The 17,197-nt window shown below is 37.0% G+C and overlaps 1 protein-coding gene across 1 annotated transcript; it reads right to left on the bottom strand.

The window, feature by feature from the left end:
* Window positions 1–1,285: 1,285 nt before the first annotated feature.
* Window positions 1,286–16,249, bottom strand: LOC103464477 (coiled-coil domain-containing protein 30). Its single transcript, XM_008408607.2, has 19 exons — window positions 16,061–16,249; window positions 14,732–14,905; window positions 14,533–14,653; window positions 14,043–14,242; window positions 13,088–13,183; window positions 11,373–11,538; window positions 10,723–10,794; window positions 9,341–9,456; window positions 7,533–7,640; window positions 6,311–6,412; window positions 5,951–6,052; window positions 5,017–5,115; window positions 4,804–4,938; window positions 4,559–4,671; window positions 4,101–4,242; window positions 3,080–3,216; window positions 2,657–2,774; window positions 1,628–1,689; window positions 1,286–1,540 (listed from the first exon to the last, which is right to left on the bottom strand). The coding sequence occupies exons 1-19, from the start codon at window positions 16,073–16,075 to the stop codon at window positions 1,327–1,329; spliced, it is 2,292 nt and encodes a 763-aa protein (XP_008406829.1). The 5' UTR covers window positions 16,076–16,249; the 3' UTR covers window positions 1,286–1,326.
* Between the last annotated feature and the right edge of the window lie 948 nt (window positions 16,250–17,197).

Below are 17,197 nucleotides of genomic sequence, written 5' to 3'. Positions count from 1 at the left end.
AGTGAGATCAAAGATCTCTGTTGACATTTTTATTTTATTCACATGAGTCAGTTTGTATTTGACAGTTTTTTTCCAAATCTATTCCTGAAGTTGTTTCTGCTTTTACCACAGTTTGTTAACTTGTAAAACAGAAAAATTTGTCAGGGAGTAAAAACTTTTTATAGTGAAACTCTTGATAGTTTATGGAGGAACATGTGACAATCAATTTTATAAAACTAATCAATTTCATGGTATATTTAATATTTTATTATTGTGATTAATTACTGGAAGTGAAACTGTGTTTTTGGTACTGCAGCTCAACTCAGGCAGCTAATTTTGAATATGGTTAATCTGTTTTGACTAGATTGCTTCATTTGTACTTTATTTAATGGGAAAGAAATTCAAGTTTATTTTTTAAGATTGGAGGTACTTGAACCACAGATCATATTTTATTTATTTCACATTTTTTGTCTGGAAATACTACTTAAAACTCTGATTTGTTGATCTTTTATTTACTGTTCTGTGAACCAGATTTTAGCTGGTTACATTTTTACATGGTTTATTTCTTTGTTAACTTACATCTTTAAACCAAGTGAAATTTTTAAACAATGCCGTTCTTTCTTTTTTGTGCAGTGAGCTAACCTCCGAGAATGTGTTTTTGCTAGTGTGRATTTCTACCGGTAGATTTTATTGTTGTTTTTTTATTGAAGACACATTTTAATTTTAATTTTAATGTCTTAAATCAAGATGTTAGTCACGTTGACAGTGACAAATAATATATAATAATTTATATCGTTCCACATATTTACAATGTAACATTCTGCACTGAAACCTCAAATACGGCACTCAAGTCAGCATCATATTTTCGTATTTATGAAACTTTTGAACATGTTTATCAATTTTCTGTCGAAGACAGCTTGAAATAAATGAATGTAAAAACCTTTGAAACAAATAAAATATGGCAATGCTTTCACCTTTACTTTGCCGTTTTTGAGAAAGCATACATTACATAGTGCAGGAAGTGCTCAAAGAAAAAGAGGTCACAACCACATTGGAGCTCATTTAGTTTTTTTCTTCATCATTTTTGCTTGTGGTTTTAACAAAAACAATTCCAGTGGAAATTTTACTTTTCTTGCTGTCACACAGTTAATCGTTAATATCTGATGGTAAGTTTTTCCATCTCAGTTTTTCCTTCTCGTTTAAGCCTAAGCAAAAATAAAGTCCAAATGATTTTCCTATGACCGCTCCTCGCAAACTGTGGTGGGAAAACACAGGACAAATCACTTTAAATTAAAAGGCAAACACAATAGTTTCAGCGCAGTTTTATCATATTTTAGATAGAAAAGCTCAGGGAGCTGTATTTTCAGAGGCAATGAGACCAGAATCTAGACTTGACTTGTCTGAGAGACTCTGCAGTGAAGTCAGGTTGAGGTAGCCAAGCTCCGTGGTTCGATTCAAGGCCACAGAAGCTGAATTGTCAGGGGAGAAAATCAGATCCGACCGCTTAGCGTTGCACTCTGGAGGAACCTCCGAAAGGTCCTGAATCTCAGACAGCATCATCCTTTAAAACCAGGAAGCACACAAACATCACATTTATTCTACCAATCAGACGTTTGACCAGCTAGTTCGGACTCGGAGTCAGGCTCACCTCGCTGTGTGAACCGAGACGGGCGAAAGTTTCTGTGGGAGAGTCGACATTTTCTGAAGTTCCTAATGAAGTCAAACCAAGACATGAGATTTGTTATTAATTATTCATTTGGCCAACGGCGTAATTTGTGACACTGTGGATAAATATTTTATGCCGGTAAGCAAACAAAAACACTGTCTAGCACTTCTGGTCATCTAGAACAAATCTTATCAAAATCCACAGCACAGAACTAAGCTAAAAAAAATAAAAAAAAAGAAAGAAAAAAAAAAGCTCAAAGAAAACGAAACTTCATGCTGCGCAAAACCACATCGCAGCTTTAAATGTCAATGAAAGGAAAAATCATTGGTTAAAAGTTAGTTTATTCCTTATTTAGTCTTATGTATTGCATAATTCATAAATCATTAGATATTATTCACTTTTTATATCTATATCATACTTGCTATGAGATAAAATAACTTTTTACTCTGGAAAATTCAGATTCGTTTAGACAATCCCTATAAAAACTAATTAGCTTTTGTGGCTTTCACTGAACAGAATCAGTCAGCATGTTTGACAAGAATTTGTCCCAAAAAAAAGCAGTAGTTTTGCAACATAAATCAGTTTTAAACTAATTCTCAAACTCTTGGCCACTTTGATAATACCAAGAAACTAAAAAAATGTATGCTTGAGTTTACTTTCACTCTGTAGTTGATCGTTTTGACTTGAGGCCAATTAGAGGTTTAAGTTCATATCTGTTTATCTGTTCAACAGTTTTACCTCCGTTAAACTTTTCATTGTGATTCTAGCACAGTTTTTCTTTAATGCATCTACTAAGACCTGCAGAACTTTTTTATTTCAATGTATTTTAATAAAAAGACACATTTAAGTTTGACTTGTTAAATATAATGTGCTACATAATGTGTAATGGTCCATGTCGCATAAATTAGGCTTCTTAAGCTCTTAAATTAATGTTGATGAAACCCCGTCTTACTAATATTGTTCTAAACTGGGTTTGTTATTGAGTTGTGGATTTTTAACAGTGACACTTACCTCAGTAAAATGCATAAACTGCATGTTCTGCATCCTGCGTTCCAGGGTGGAAATCTGGTTGGACATCTGCAGAACTTTGTTCCCCAGATTCTTGTTCTCCGTCTCCAAATACTGCACCCTTCAGACGGAAACAAACACACATCAGAACAAGACTTCTGGGCCGGAAGAACCCRTCACGAACAACGACTGGCAGTGCAAATTTAAAATCCTCACGTAAATGTGATGCATTTCCTAATCACAGCCGTAAAAACTACATAATTTCTTTAATTATTCTTCTTTATACCACTGAAAATCAAAGCCAGAAAGTAAACRTRTGTCTCTGTCACATCTTATGACTTTGAGCATTATCTAGCTCTGCTTCAGGTGATGTCCTCTGATCGAAACTTAAAATATRACGTTGAATTTCGGTGGATGGTTCGGCACCTGTTTTTAGACACACAGGCTGTTAATTTGATGTTTTTCATGTTGTCGTCCTCCTCACTGATCTGCTGTAACAGCTTCCTCCTCTCGCTAAGCAGCCGYTCGTTTTCCACTCTTATGCACTCAACGACTTCCTTTTCCTGGAACAAAAACGATAAAGTTAGAGTTCAGCATTCTCGTCATTACAAGAGGAATATGACTCAGACAATGCAGTCGTTACAGGAAGGCGACTCATCGATGCACAACTGCCTTCAAAATGCTGATTTAGAAATCACATTAGAAAGACAAATGCAGATGAGAGCAGAAAAAAAAAAACTTTTATCCTCACGAAGGTTTAGTTAAATCACTGCTCCAGTTCACCGGGTGCTTATGAAAAGTCCTTTTAGAAAAACAGGGTTAAAAATACTAAATCGGGGGTGTTCAAAGTGTGGGCCGAGGGCCATTTATGCTCCCTAGACCGATTCTGTGCGGCCCGCTGGCTGACGTTCAAGAGCAACGCCGCCATCACAGGTGTCTGATGCAGATGGAAACTTTATATTTAATTATTACAGACAAATTGAAATCATCTTAAAATCTCCTTATAGTATTAATCTTTAAATAACCAAATTATTTGTAATCTTTGCAAGAACAAGATCCATCCAGTTCCAAAGACAGAGTTTGAATTGTTGACTGATTCACTTTTTTTATTATTTCTTTCATGAGGCGCCTGATAAATATTTCTTTCAATAGGGTGAACCTCCTAAGAGTTTGAGCCCTACAATAGTTTGCACATCACTTTTCAACAAAAAAACACATACAGTTTGTATAATTCAACCTTTACATTATTGAATAAGTTAAAAAAAAAGTCACAGTGCGAGTTTTTATTAAAAATATAATTTTTKGGGGGGCCTGCGGGTATTTTTGTCTTGACAGTTTTGGCTCACGCTACCAAAAGTTTGGACATCCGTGTACCAAATAATCAGTGCTAGCCAAAAATCCTTCACCAATGCACGTTTCATAAGCAGCAGCAGATCAGCAGCCTCACCTTTTTCAGTGAGTGGTAGCACAGGGACAACTCCCTCTCCAAATTGTTGATCTTCTTGTCCCGCCACATTGTTTCTTCATCCAGTTTCTGYTTGGCTCGAGACAGCTTTTCCAATAATCTCTCCTTCATATTGTGGTATTTACTAGACATGATGGACACAACAAACAGGTGTGATGAAAAAACAGACGCGTTTTAATCACACAAACCTTTAAAAATGTCTGAGGCGTTCATTCAAAATTAATTTCACACAAAAAGGACTTATTGCCCACGTGGCTTCAGTGATGCAGAAACTCCAGTCCAAAACACTTGATCACATTTTATTACCAGTAGATTTTATAGCAACTGAGTCAAAGAACCCAATTATAAATTTCTGTATTTTTGTGGCATAATTAAAAGCAACTTTTCAACTTTTCTGAAAAAGCAGATTCATAAACAAATCACTAATTCGGGCGCGTTACCTTCGCTCCTCATCAATACAGTTAAGGGCTTTACAGATCTGCTCCTTATAAGTCTCCCGCTCGTCATCATCAAACATCAGAGCCTGCCTTCCTTCGGGACATTCAGAACACTCCTTCATCGCAGAACAAAAAGCAAAAACAGGAAGAGATGCTGTCGGTATCTTTCCCGAGTGCTCAGCTGGGCGGCTTGTTGCATGTCATGAATAACAGTCTAAAACCTGATCCGGCCGGATGACGCGGGTTACCTCGAGTGTGGAGCTGTCCTGTGAGGGAAACTCTTCTGTCCTGCTGGACTGCTCCAGCTGTGAGCAGATGTCTCTAACGGTTAGAAAGTCGTTAATGTTGCTTTGGTAATTCTGTAAAACCTGAAGACACTCGTCCTGCAGGGACAAAAAGAAGCTGCATGTGAATAGATACCACATTATGTTTGTTTTGAATTTCCCCGCTCGCTCGCTCACTTCTGGCTGCTTCTCCACGGGGCAGTTTGTTTGACAACTGATGTCTTTTTGCTCATTCTTGCAGGTTTCATCGACCGGAGTTTTGTCGGTTGTTATGAACTGAAAGAATAAATAAATAGATATGGAATCGAGTCATGGAACAACAGTTTTGCACTTCCTCTCAAAAATATTTATGGTGTTTATAATAAATAAAGATGGAAACAGAGCAACACAAAGAGCTGCAAAAACAGTATTTGCCCCTTCCAAATTTCTTCTTTTTTGTCTCTTTATATTAAATTTATAGAGGGAAAAAAATATTTAAACCAAACAAAAACTGACTTAATACATTTCTTTGTTAGGATAAAAAACACTAAAATAAAATGACTAAGAAGATGTTAATATCTTTAATAAAGCCAACCATTGTGGTTAGCATTTAAATAAATATATTTTCTGAATACAGGATTCTGCTGTTCTCTTAAAAGTTTCAATAAATAAATCACTGCTGCATTTGGAGTCACTTTGGGAAAAACTAAAAGCTTTGCTAAAATGGCAGGAGTTTCTGTGCACCATTAGGTTTGATGTTGGTACTTTTTCCCCCTGTGGTTCAGCCAAGCACTGTTATTAATTAAGACAGTAAAAAAAACACTAAAGCTCAGTTTTTGATTGGCTCAGCCTGTTGTTGATGGCCAATAAATCAACAGGCCAATTTTGGGTGAAAACACTCCAACGTGGTTGAATTAAAACAATTCTGATGCATTCTTCAAACTAACAGCAGTTAATGATGCCGATACCAGTTAGAAGATTGTTTACTCACGTTCGTTTGAAATCAAATTTTGCTTGATGCTATGAAACCTGAGACAAAAAGTAAAAACAGAAGAAATCTGCRAGAGGAAAAGACTGTTTCCAATTAACTGTACAAGCTGAAAGCCAGAAGTAAGCCTTAAAACTAACATACATTCGTTAAATCACTAGCTTGGCCTGTGGGAAGCATGTAAGAACCCTGTAGGTTCCTGACGGCCAACTCCAACTGCTTCACTACCTCCTGCAGAGATTCAACCTACGACAACAGCATCACACAGATCAGCAGCGGCAAAATAACACCTGGCATGGATGTTAAACATTTCTGTGGTTTTCAATTTGCAAGAGGAAATAAAAGTTTTCACAACAATTCAAGAAGGTGCACAGATAAGGGCATCAAGCACTGAAACTTTCACCGTTACTTCAAATAAAGACGATTTCACAAACGGCAAATATTTTTCTGTGTGAAGAAGCAGATTCAAATGTCCGTCTCTCACTAGCAGCTGTGTCTACTTACACCTCCCTCCTTCTTCTCCATGGCTTGTTGTGTCTGTGCAGTTGAGTGTTCTTGCAAAATTACGTGTGATTTATCATCCGTYGTCAGGTCAGCTCCTGGCATCTGCAGGAAAACCAGAGCAGATCTCTGTCAGTTYGTTAGGTGAATATTTCGAATCATGTCAATCACAGCACAGGCGGTTTCCAAGGAGACGCAACAGATTGTTTCAAAAGAAAACACCTCAACCGGACCATCAAGTACTCAAATTAATATGTTTTTTTGTTTGTAACCAACTGAAATCATGCCAATATTTCTTTATTCAAGCTGCATTCAGTCTGACTGCCTTGTARTTGGTCATTTAGTTGACAACATCTCATAAAAGTTTACATTTACAAACTGCTCTTACAAAGTTACGGGCCTGAAATGTTTCACATTTACCAACCTAACTACTGCTGGTGGTCAGTTAAGAACTGAAACCAGTTATTTTGGGTGTATGTGCGTCTACTATGCATTTTACCATGAAATAAAATGGTTTTAGACACTRTGAGCTCTTCCTCACAYTTCCTCTTTCTGTCTTTAGAAAGAAAAAATCTGCATGTGCATCTTGAACGGCTTTAAAAATAGATYRATATAGAAACTTTGGGACTTTCCCTCAGAGAAACTGTAGCTCTCGTCTCCCACACAGCACCAATACATCAGATACTTAAATTAATGTTGTTTTTGTTTTTTTTAATACATTTACAGACCAACCCTACAGTCCCTCTGCCTCTGTTACACTCCTGTTAGCCCAAACCAACARCTGTTGTGTGTTGACCAACGTGTTGGAATGGTCCAAAAAGACACAACTCTGGATTTTATTGGTCCGTCGATGCTAACAGGATGATGAACGGGTGATTTTTCTCTCCTATGTTTGCATCTTTTCATCATTTCTGGAGCTGGCTGCACTAGTTTCGTGGTGCAACCAGCTGGTTTATTTAGCAAAGTTATCATCAGATGTTTCACCGCAGTTCTGGTTTATGGGTTAAGATGCAGAGCTTTGAAATGTTCCAACATAATTTATTCTCCTAAACTACATAATGAAGCTTCCAAACAGTTTGTGACTGAAACATCTCCAGAAAAACGCAGCTCAGACAAATCAAAACTATGTTAAAAGCCTCAGTAATGCAAATCTGAATCAGCCAATGAAAGGCTCTGGATGTATTGGATCATGTCCTGCATTTCCAGTTCAAGTGAAGAGACTTACTTTATCATCTCCTCTGTCCTGGTCAGCTTGTACGTCTATCGTTAATAACATCTGCTGCCCCTGCAGGGCTGATTCCAGCCGCTCAACGTCCTCCTGCTGACACGCCATCTAAAACAAACAGATTCAGCACCGCTCAGATGCAACTCGTTTGCACTTCTTCAGCTAATAACAACTGSCAGTATTTTTTTAAATCAAAACATTCAAATGTGCCGTTGGATTTAGCCGTTAGACCGAAGCTCAGGATCAAACTGATTTTCATATTGATGTGCAACGTTTTAAAAGTCAAGTTGTAAATTGCTGCTTCACACAATCCTAAAAAAATACACTTTCTTTTTTTTTTTTTTTTTAAATATTGAGTTATTAGATAGTTTGAAATTTTATACAGAAAAAAAAGAAAAAAGAACAATAACAGGACAAAACTTATACAGMATAGATATAGAAAACAAAAAACARGAGGCATGTACATAAATTACATAAATTATTTGAGAAAAGTAACTAATCTATACATAAACTGAAAGATATGCATCATCYGGGTTCACATTACTGGTCTTTTAATTTTGAACACATTCCCACCTTATATTAAAAGCATTCCCATTCAGACAGTATATCAATCTTTCTAATACAATAACTGCAGAAATTAAGTTCAAAATACACTTTCTAATATTAAGAAATATTAGAAATTTCTAATATTAAGAAATTTCTTAATATTTCTTAATATTAAGAAATATTAAGAAATTATACTCTGGCAGTTTTAGCTCTAGATTTAGTCCAGTTCAATGCTGCTTGGTTGGAAACTTTGGTAGAATAATATATTTGACTGAGATGATGAAGTTCACAGAGGATGATGATCGATATGATAAAGAAAGAAAAGAGTCAGAAAAATCCGAGTTTATCGTTTTCACCTGGATTTATAAWAGCTGTTTGCGACTTAATTTGTGTTTCTTTAATTTTGAACAGCTGGTGTTTATAAATCTTGTGTAACATTTGGCTGCAGCAGTTTATAAATTATGATTCAAGGATGAAAATTCATCTCTTCAATGCTAAAGTCCATCCACAAACCAAATGCATTCTTTAAAACAGGATTAATAAATTAAACCAGGATGATTTTCAAGGATGATGACAAATACTGTGATTTACTATTTCGCTGCACTGCAGTCCTCTTACAGACGGTCAGAAGGACGATCAAACATTTACTGAAATGTCTATAAATAGAAAAYCASATCGTGGTTTCTGTTTCTTCACTTCACTTCACRGTTTGTTTGGGRAAAAAAAAACAAAAAACAGCAAAGCATGCTCTCACTGCAAAACTAGGTTTGCCCTAGTTTTCTTAAAACGGATCTTTAAATGTAAATTATTTTTTTCAAATTTCCTTTTCCGATAAAGGTAGAATTTTTTTTTCAAATAGATAAAGCATGTTAATATTATTTCAACCAAAACCCATTTGAAAATGTATAGACTGTATTTAAAAAGCAGGTCTCTGCAAGAAAACCAAGATATTTAAACAAACTCTTCCAATTCTGTCAGAATTAAACATGAACATTGATGATTGCTCCAAAATAGCAGTTTGTCTGCTCATTTTTATTGACATTATCCAAATGTCAATGGGGACACACATTTGAACCCATTTTGATCCAATGTGGATCATAAAATATCCAGAGTAAATTAAAGCGCACATTGTGGTTGTATGTACTCTCCAGACTAGAAGAATCTACAGTCCTTTTTTCTTTTTTAATCTCCAACACCAATTTGGTTTGGATGGTTCATATCTGCCCTTCATGCAAACTATTTTGTGTCAGAAAGTTTCTTACCGTCTTCTCCAGAGACTTTTTCTCTGCGTCCAGAAAGCGGACTCTGTTTCTCAAGGCTCCGATCTCAACATCCAGACGGTCATTAAGCTCTTTGGCCTTCCGCAGCTCAACCATTTCTTTATATAAAACAAGAAAWTTTAAGTTATTCACTCGTCTGATTATAGGTGATAAATATTCACAAATTATGTTGGTTAATTTTCAGTAAAGCAGTAGTTGGTTTTGATAATGTCCCATACACTCAGAAGACAATTTAAATATAATGCGGCTTCATATCAATACACTAGAAAATCATAAAAGTACATTTTTCTCAGTTACGTAATTAAAAATCTGAGACATATAGGATTTAGTTTAATTAGACTTTTAAGCCGTTATGTCTGTKGAGTTTGTCACGATCCTGGGTAATCTGAGTTTTCGTTTTCCGTTTGTATTTTTGATCAATTCCCTGTGGTTTGTTTATATCCATATTACTGTACTCAGTTCATTCCTCTGTATTTTTGTCATCTTATGTTCTGATYTTTATGCAGTTGGATTTTTAATCAGTGTTATTATTTTATCACACTGAGTCTTGACTCAGCTGCCCTGTGTTGGTTTCCTTCCCTCATTCTGCCTGTTTGTGGTCCCTCATAGATGCACACGGTTTGTAATCAACCACCTGAATCTGGTCAGAMATAGCACTCCTCCGCAAGTTTTTAACTGTCAGTTTCGCTCTCTCTGTTGGTTTTCTAGCAGGCAAATACTTTCTATAAGGTCAGAGCCAAAARGTCRTTGTTAAAGAAGCTGGCTGTATTCAAAAATATCACTGGAAAGTTTAGTGAAAGAAAACGTGTGGTAGAAAAAGGTGTAGCCACAAATCAGTAACCACAGCCCTATGTGTGCACATGTATACTTTTATATGCTTCAGATTTTTTGATGCGTGAACATTTAAGGCATCAATTGAAAAGAAATGGGTTTTGTTTGCTTGTAAGCCGAACTGGCGCTGGTCTTACTTTTATATAACCTTTTTATTCAAATGCAAGGCCTATATCCAGGGCAACCGTTACTTTGTGACATGTTGTGCTGTCCAAAACAATTAAAAATAAAGCTGAATGAAGTAATCATACAGCAAAGGCCATTCAATAGTAATGGGAAGATTTTTAAGATAAGAAATTCCACCGTTGGTAAATGATTCAGGGAGTCAAGTCATCTGCTAGTGTTGGTTTTATCAGGACCAATGTTGGCACAGATCTCTGCAGGAAATTCTGGAGCAAATTATGCTTCTTTCAGATCACTGATGTTATCAAGCTGGTCAGTTTTTGTACATGTTGTGGTGGTTTTTTTGGTTTATGTTTAACTTTGTGCAAATAACACTGTTAATTAAAACACAACTGGGAATAATGGCTTACCATATTCTTTTAGTTTTCCTACTTCCTTCCTGAGCTGCTTCACCTCCTCCTGTGCTGCCTGCAGCTCAGGCTCTGAAACACAGAAAGCAGAAATATTACATTTACAGGGTTCCTCTTAAAACGGTGGCCGGCAAAAAGAGCCGTGAAAACATGAGAAATTCTAAGATTTCCTCTGTTCTTTTTTTTTGTCACAGATTTTCCGATAATGAAAGTTTTATTTCAGACAATCATCTAATTAAACACAAATTAGAAGCTACTTTCCTGAAAATAAAGTAGCTCAAAGCTACTCAAACCAACCTGGGGCTTTTGTGAAAATGTAATTTCTTCCCAGTTAAATCATGGATTAACACTGATTTTGGGACACCTAATGTCATCTAAAAAAATGATAAACCATCTAAAGAAATTCTAGTAAAAAAGTTTTTGCCTGCAAGGTGACAAAGCCACTATACAGCTTACCAAAAATACTCTGAGTGCATCAACAACTCATCCAGGAAGTCACAAAAGACCCACAGACCTTTTTTTTTTATATTTGTCTAACATTAAAATTGATTTGATCTGAAACATTTGGGGGTGTCACAAAAAAACACACACAAGTAATCTGTAAGAAGCCATTTTTACCACTCTGTAAGTGACTGACTAATAGGTTTTACCACATGTTTTCTGGGTAAAGTGAGCGGACTCCAGTTCATCTTTCAAATGCCGGATCTCGTTGTGGGCCATGGCCAGCCTGCGGGAACCTTCTTCCACATCCCGCTCCAGTCGGGAACACTCCTTCTCCAAACGTCTCTGTTCACCAGCCAAAGGTGTCTCCCYRCCCTGGAAGGGGATGAAGACACATGCTTCCAGAATGGACAAATCTGAAGCAACTTAAATGTTGGCAAATAACAACGAARGACTTGAGTAATATTATTCAGAAAAACAAGCTGAGGCAGAGACAACACCTTGAGATACGATCTGGAGAAATAGGCACGAGTGGAGCTTGAACTTCTGTCATGCAAAGTTTATCTGATGCTGKTGTACAAGATTAGTATCACTGAAAAAAAACAAAAAACAAAACGTGACGTTAAGGAATTCAAAGCACCAGCATGCAGAAGATGCATGCTGGTGCTTTGTGGAAAAGCAGTTCCACAGTTTGTTAGTGCATGCAGAATACACTGCTGCTTAGTGTGACAGTGCTGATACAAGATCCATAAAGATATTTAGCAGGTTTTCTCAGTCGCTTTGGTGCATTTCTCGAATCATTCTCAACATTTGCAAAACGGTAAACACGTTTCCCAAACAGTTTGTTCAAACAKAACACCACAGATTACCTGCAAAAGCCAATGTCTTTCTCAAAATCCTTAACTAATTTCTCAAAATTAAACATCTGTTGGTGAACACGGCCACTGCCTGATGATGTTGGAGCAACAGGAAAGWGGCAGATGTCCTCAGCCTCTTCTGTTTGGCCTCCAAACTTCTTCCTCTTCTCTCTGGCTGCTGACCCCGTCCAGTCCCTCGAYTTCTCATTGTCAGAAACGTAACATCGTCTTGTGCTCCAGCTATACAGCATAATCTATATACATTCCAGTTGATGGATCAYGAGGTGCAACTTTGAGCTATTTCAGAAAACGGGTTGATTTTCGGTTGAGCAGATGCCTCACACATTTGGAGAACGTCAGGATTCACCTGTGAGCAACTCAGGACAGACTTAGAAAGAAAAGGCTAATGAAGAAGTATACAGTAGAAATATGTCCAACATGTTAAGACATCTTTGCATGTTAAGACTTTTGCTTAAATGTTGCTTAGGTTGAGATGATTCAAGAGATAACTACCCATTTTAGTCAACATGACAAAAGCAACAGAGAAGGTAGGAAAAAGTAAAGAAGTGCACATAATCACTTTCATGGATATATCAAAGCATTTTCAACTGATTGAAAGAAATTAGAAACTGCTTTTCTTGATGTGCATGAGAGACGCAATATTATGAAGATTGGGCATATTACTGCTGAGAATAGTTATGTTCTGAGAAATGCACCAACGTAACTGAAAAAAACTGTAATATTGGACAAATGTTCTGAGAAAAGAAAGTTATCCAAGCCAACCGAGCTCTATGTGAAAAATCCCCCAAACACTCATCAAATCCTGGTTTTAGCTTTAGTGAGCTATTAGTTTTTAACATAGAGCTGAGTCGGTTTGGATTGTTTCGTTTCCCACTTATTTTAAAATCACAATTTTAAAACTGTATTTCGTATTTACACAAGTTTTCTTTACGTGATTTTTTTTTCTCTCGCATTTTTGAAGGGAACACAGAAGCAAAAACAGAAGAAATCTGTAAGAGAGCTTAGCACGTTTTCTTAGCGTCGCATATAGAAGCTCGTATACATACAGGTACGAAGGTGTGCTTGCTCTGCAAAGCCTTATGGAGTCCAAATATTTTCTTCCAGGAGCTTTGTAAAGGTCGTGGCGACCTCTTGTGGGCGGGCTGCAAAATTACAATTAATACCAGAAATTATTTACATAATAATCAAGAAAAAGGGAAAACATATTAACTTAACCGCTGCAACCTATTGTTCAATCAATCAAATGCAAAGTGYTTTAAAGGGGCTAACAGCTTAAGACTAATTATGCAAACAAAATGTTCAGGCTACTACAGATAAAGTAAAATAATTACTAAGCAAATACAACTAAATGATATAGGAATTGAGAAAATAGAGTATGTGATAAGTATATATTGTAAAGCAAAAAATAATGTACAAATGTTACAATTCTAAATTTGTAAGATTTTACTTCACTGTAAGAAAAACAAATACGAACTGAACAAAAAAATCTTTGTTTTATAAAATTGTAAGGACAAAAATGGGCTTAGATCATATTAAAAATGCAACARAACCAAACAAAAACAAAGCTCCAAGGAAAATAGARATATTCTTAAGACRAATGCTCCAGTCAGCAAATTYAGYCCAACATTTATTTTAAGTTTTTACACGAAATGGTCACAATAATCCTTCTCAGGTTACMTGAATCGTCTAATTACTTTCAAAAAGCAATTAAAGCACCTTAAAATTGGTTCAAAAATGCCCCTGTCACTCATGCAGAGTCTTTAAAAAGTGATGTGAATTCACTTCTTGGTCTTAATCAGCATCACAGACAAATGTTTATAATGGTCAGGTTGCAAACCAGTGCAGCAGAATTCATTAGAGTCTCAACACTGGACTGAGATAAAAACAAATTCGACTCCCAATAAATCTCACTTTTTTTTTTTATCTTGACAGTTTTTATCTGTGAAGACTTTAAAAATTACACTACGAAAATAATAGTTTTGGTACTATTCTTTCACCAACCGCACATATGTCGGGGTTCAGTGGCTCTGTGTGGGCCCTCAGTCGACTCTCTGGGTCGCCATCGCYAGGATCCTGATTGGTCTCAAGCAGGGAAGCCCTCTCCACCAGGAGATACGCCACCTGCTCACTGGGCGAGCTGTGAACCAGCTCAGTGAGACCCTGCTGGTACAACATTTTAGCAACTTCATTTATCTGGGAATCTGGAAGAAAGGAGTCGGAGAGGCGGATGTAATTTAACCCAAAATCATTACATTTCTGGGGTTGAAAGTGTTTCGGTGATCTGGTGTTAACATGAAGACAGATATTGATAGCAGAGACAGCACATCAATAAAGTGCTACATTTAATTAATTATTAAGAATGGAAAATAGATAAGGAAGCAGAAAGTGGCTCATACTGCAGTCCGAAATAAGCACTGAAAATATGCCAGAGGTTTTGTCAACTGCCTATAATTACTCTAACTTTTACACAAAGTGCAAGTAAAAGTCCTACCTTGCAGTGAAACGAGGTGCAGCAGCTGCTTTCTGAGCTGTTCGTTCTCATCTTGTATCTCCTGAGCCAAAACGTCTTTCTGCTCTGTGAAGATTTTGATCTGCTCCAAGGACTTGCGTACCTTGCAGACAAAAAAGATCGCCTTGCTCATCATTACAGCCCCAGACAGCGCCCGATTAGCTAAGCAGTGATAATCTACCTCTGCCATCTCTGCGAAATGTTGCAAGCGTTTCGCTTCCAGATCCWTGGTCACGCTGTCCAGGCAGCTGCGAGTGTGAAGGAAGGTAYGCCACAGGAAAGCCAGCTGAGCCTCTTTGGAGGCCTCAGGTGTAAGACCTTCCTCAGTCAGCCAYGTCACGATCTGCTCCAACTCCTGGAAGAAGAAGTATAGACAGGATTATGTGAAGCAATAGGCAGCACTTTAATGCCTGTAGAGCTTGTGTTGATTTTCGCTTCTGGAAATGAATTAGAATCCACAAAGGAAATAAACATCTTCCAAAACACAACAATAAAAGCACCATTCAGTTTTTRTACTTCATTAATCTGGAACACACGACTAGAAAACCGATTAAACACAGGGTTCTTTAAATCAAGGCTAAATCCATTTTGCTTAGAGATGCCTTAATATTAACTGGAACACCAGAAAGTGTAATGTCATTGTTTATCCTTGCATTTTGTCACTGCAATGTGATTTTATTGTTGTTTAGTTTTTCCTTCTAGTCATGTAAAGCACGTTAGAAAATATGCTGTTATAGGGTCTTGCCTTGCGATCTTTTTTACGTTTTCAGGCACAAATTTAAAAATCTCTCAGGCCTTTTTGGGGCAATTTTTAAAATATAAAAACAAAATTCACTTTGAGCTAACAGCAGAAATTTGATAGATAATTGGATAGATGGATGATCATGGTCAAACAGATGGGTATAACTTTTAGACAACGCAAAAGAAAAAATTCAAACTTCTCCAGTCATCCTATAAATATTACAGCAAGTCATCTTGCAGCAAAGTCCCATTATTGGGTAAATGACTATTTAACGTGCTGAATCTAAACTCCAAAAATATGCATGTTTAAAGTTCTAAGTGTTCATTAAAGGCTAAAACATTCGTCTGTTGTTACATCTTCACTATTAAACACAATACACTTCGTCTTAGCTTCTGCTAAATAATGATTAGATAATTTCCCTTTTAAGTTTGCGTTTTTCTAAATAGACGTGGCTGATTTTTGTTTTTAAAACAGCCATGACAAAAACGTTTCTAAAAATGGTGTTATTTTGATGGCCCTATCAAGGTCTGCGGTGCAGAACTGCGTCCTCTGTTAGCAAGAGGAGTCGCTGTTTACTTTTGCGACTGAGATTGTCTGCAAAGTTCAGCTGGATGGATCCGAAAACGAAGTACAACGGTGATTTCACACCGTGTGAAGCTTCCACTCTTGTTTTTGCGGAGAACCGTGCTTTCAGGAGAGCTGCTGTGTCTTAAAAGTTTTACGCTTCGGCTCTTCCAGCTATTAAGAAAATATATAAATGTTCACTACCTCTGCTTGAGCCATCAGTCCTCTTGAATCGAAAAACAACTTTGAGTTGTGATGTGTGTAAACAAAGACGCCCTTTTTTGGGGGGGAATTGTCCAAAACAAAAACAAAAAACAACAAAAAAAAAAAAACACACACAAAAACGTCCAAGTTACTACAAAATGCTAACAAACACCGAGATTCAGAACGATAAACAGAAGAGAAGTTGTTTTCTCTTTCCGTCGGTCAACAATTATCAACTCGGACCGAGGTGCGTTCAATGTACTCCCGAACGTAGGATTTAGTAACCGCAGCCATAAAAGTGCCATGTGATGACAAGAAAACTTTAAATGCAAACTAAAATCCATTACCATGGCATGAGCTGAATATGTAAAGTATATATAATCACGTTTTGTGGTAGTAATGACAGCAAGAGAGCGATATAAAGTTTGAACCTCGGTGATTTGGCCGGTGGTCCCTGACGGCGTCACAGGGTACCAAACTGTTCGTTACGTCACGCTGTTTGGGTGACGCGTTGATCATTTCTCCTACCTTTTTTTTTTTTCCACAACTTAACTAAAAACAAAACAAGAATCCAAAAGGGATGGGCGATACCACTCAAGATATTTTAAAAACTCTCTTCGGAACTGAGTTTAATCGAATTCGGCTTTGCACATCAAGAGACTTATTTTTATTATCATTTCCACATTCTTCCATGCAAAAAGACTCAGATGGAAGCTCAGGTATAAATATAAATGTCTAGGTCCAACTATAGTCTTTTATATTTAGTTCTGAACACTGATACATCATTGTTCTGTTTCATTGTTGATGGAAAGTGAGCATCTGCTTCAGTCCAGGTTTCTCTTCCAGCTATTTACCCATCAGCTCTGACCAGCATTGTGTCTTTGCTAAGCAGGCCCACAGAATAAATCTGCCACCAGGGTGGGGATGATGTGCACAGGGCTGTGTGTTGCCAGTTTAAACAATATGCACACTTAAAACGTACAGCAGTAAAGCTGAACTGATGATGTGCAGTGGTTGCATAAAAACAACATAATGATCAAATTGTGTATTAACAGGCAAGACAACAGTTCTGCGTGGCTACACCCCCTAAGAACTTTCTGTCACAGCGTCATGGCAGCAGTGCTACATGGAGGGGGA

Source organism: Poecilia reticulata, linkage group LG5 (genome assembly GCF_000633615.1).
Source record: "Poecilia reticulata strain Guanapo linkage group LG5, Guppy_female_1.0+MT, whole genome shotgun sequence".
In the NCBI taxonomy this organism is placed as follows: domain Eukaryota; kingdom Metazoa; phylum Chordata; class Actinopteri; order Cyprinodontiformes; family Poeciliidae; genus Poecilia; species Poecilia reticulata.
This window is presented reverse-complemented; position numbering and strand designations above follow the sequence as displayed.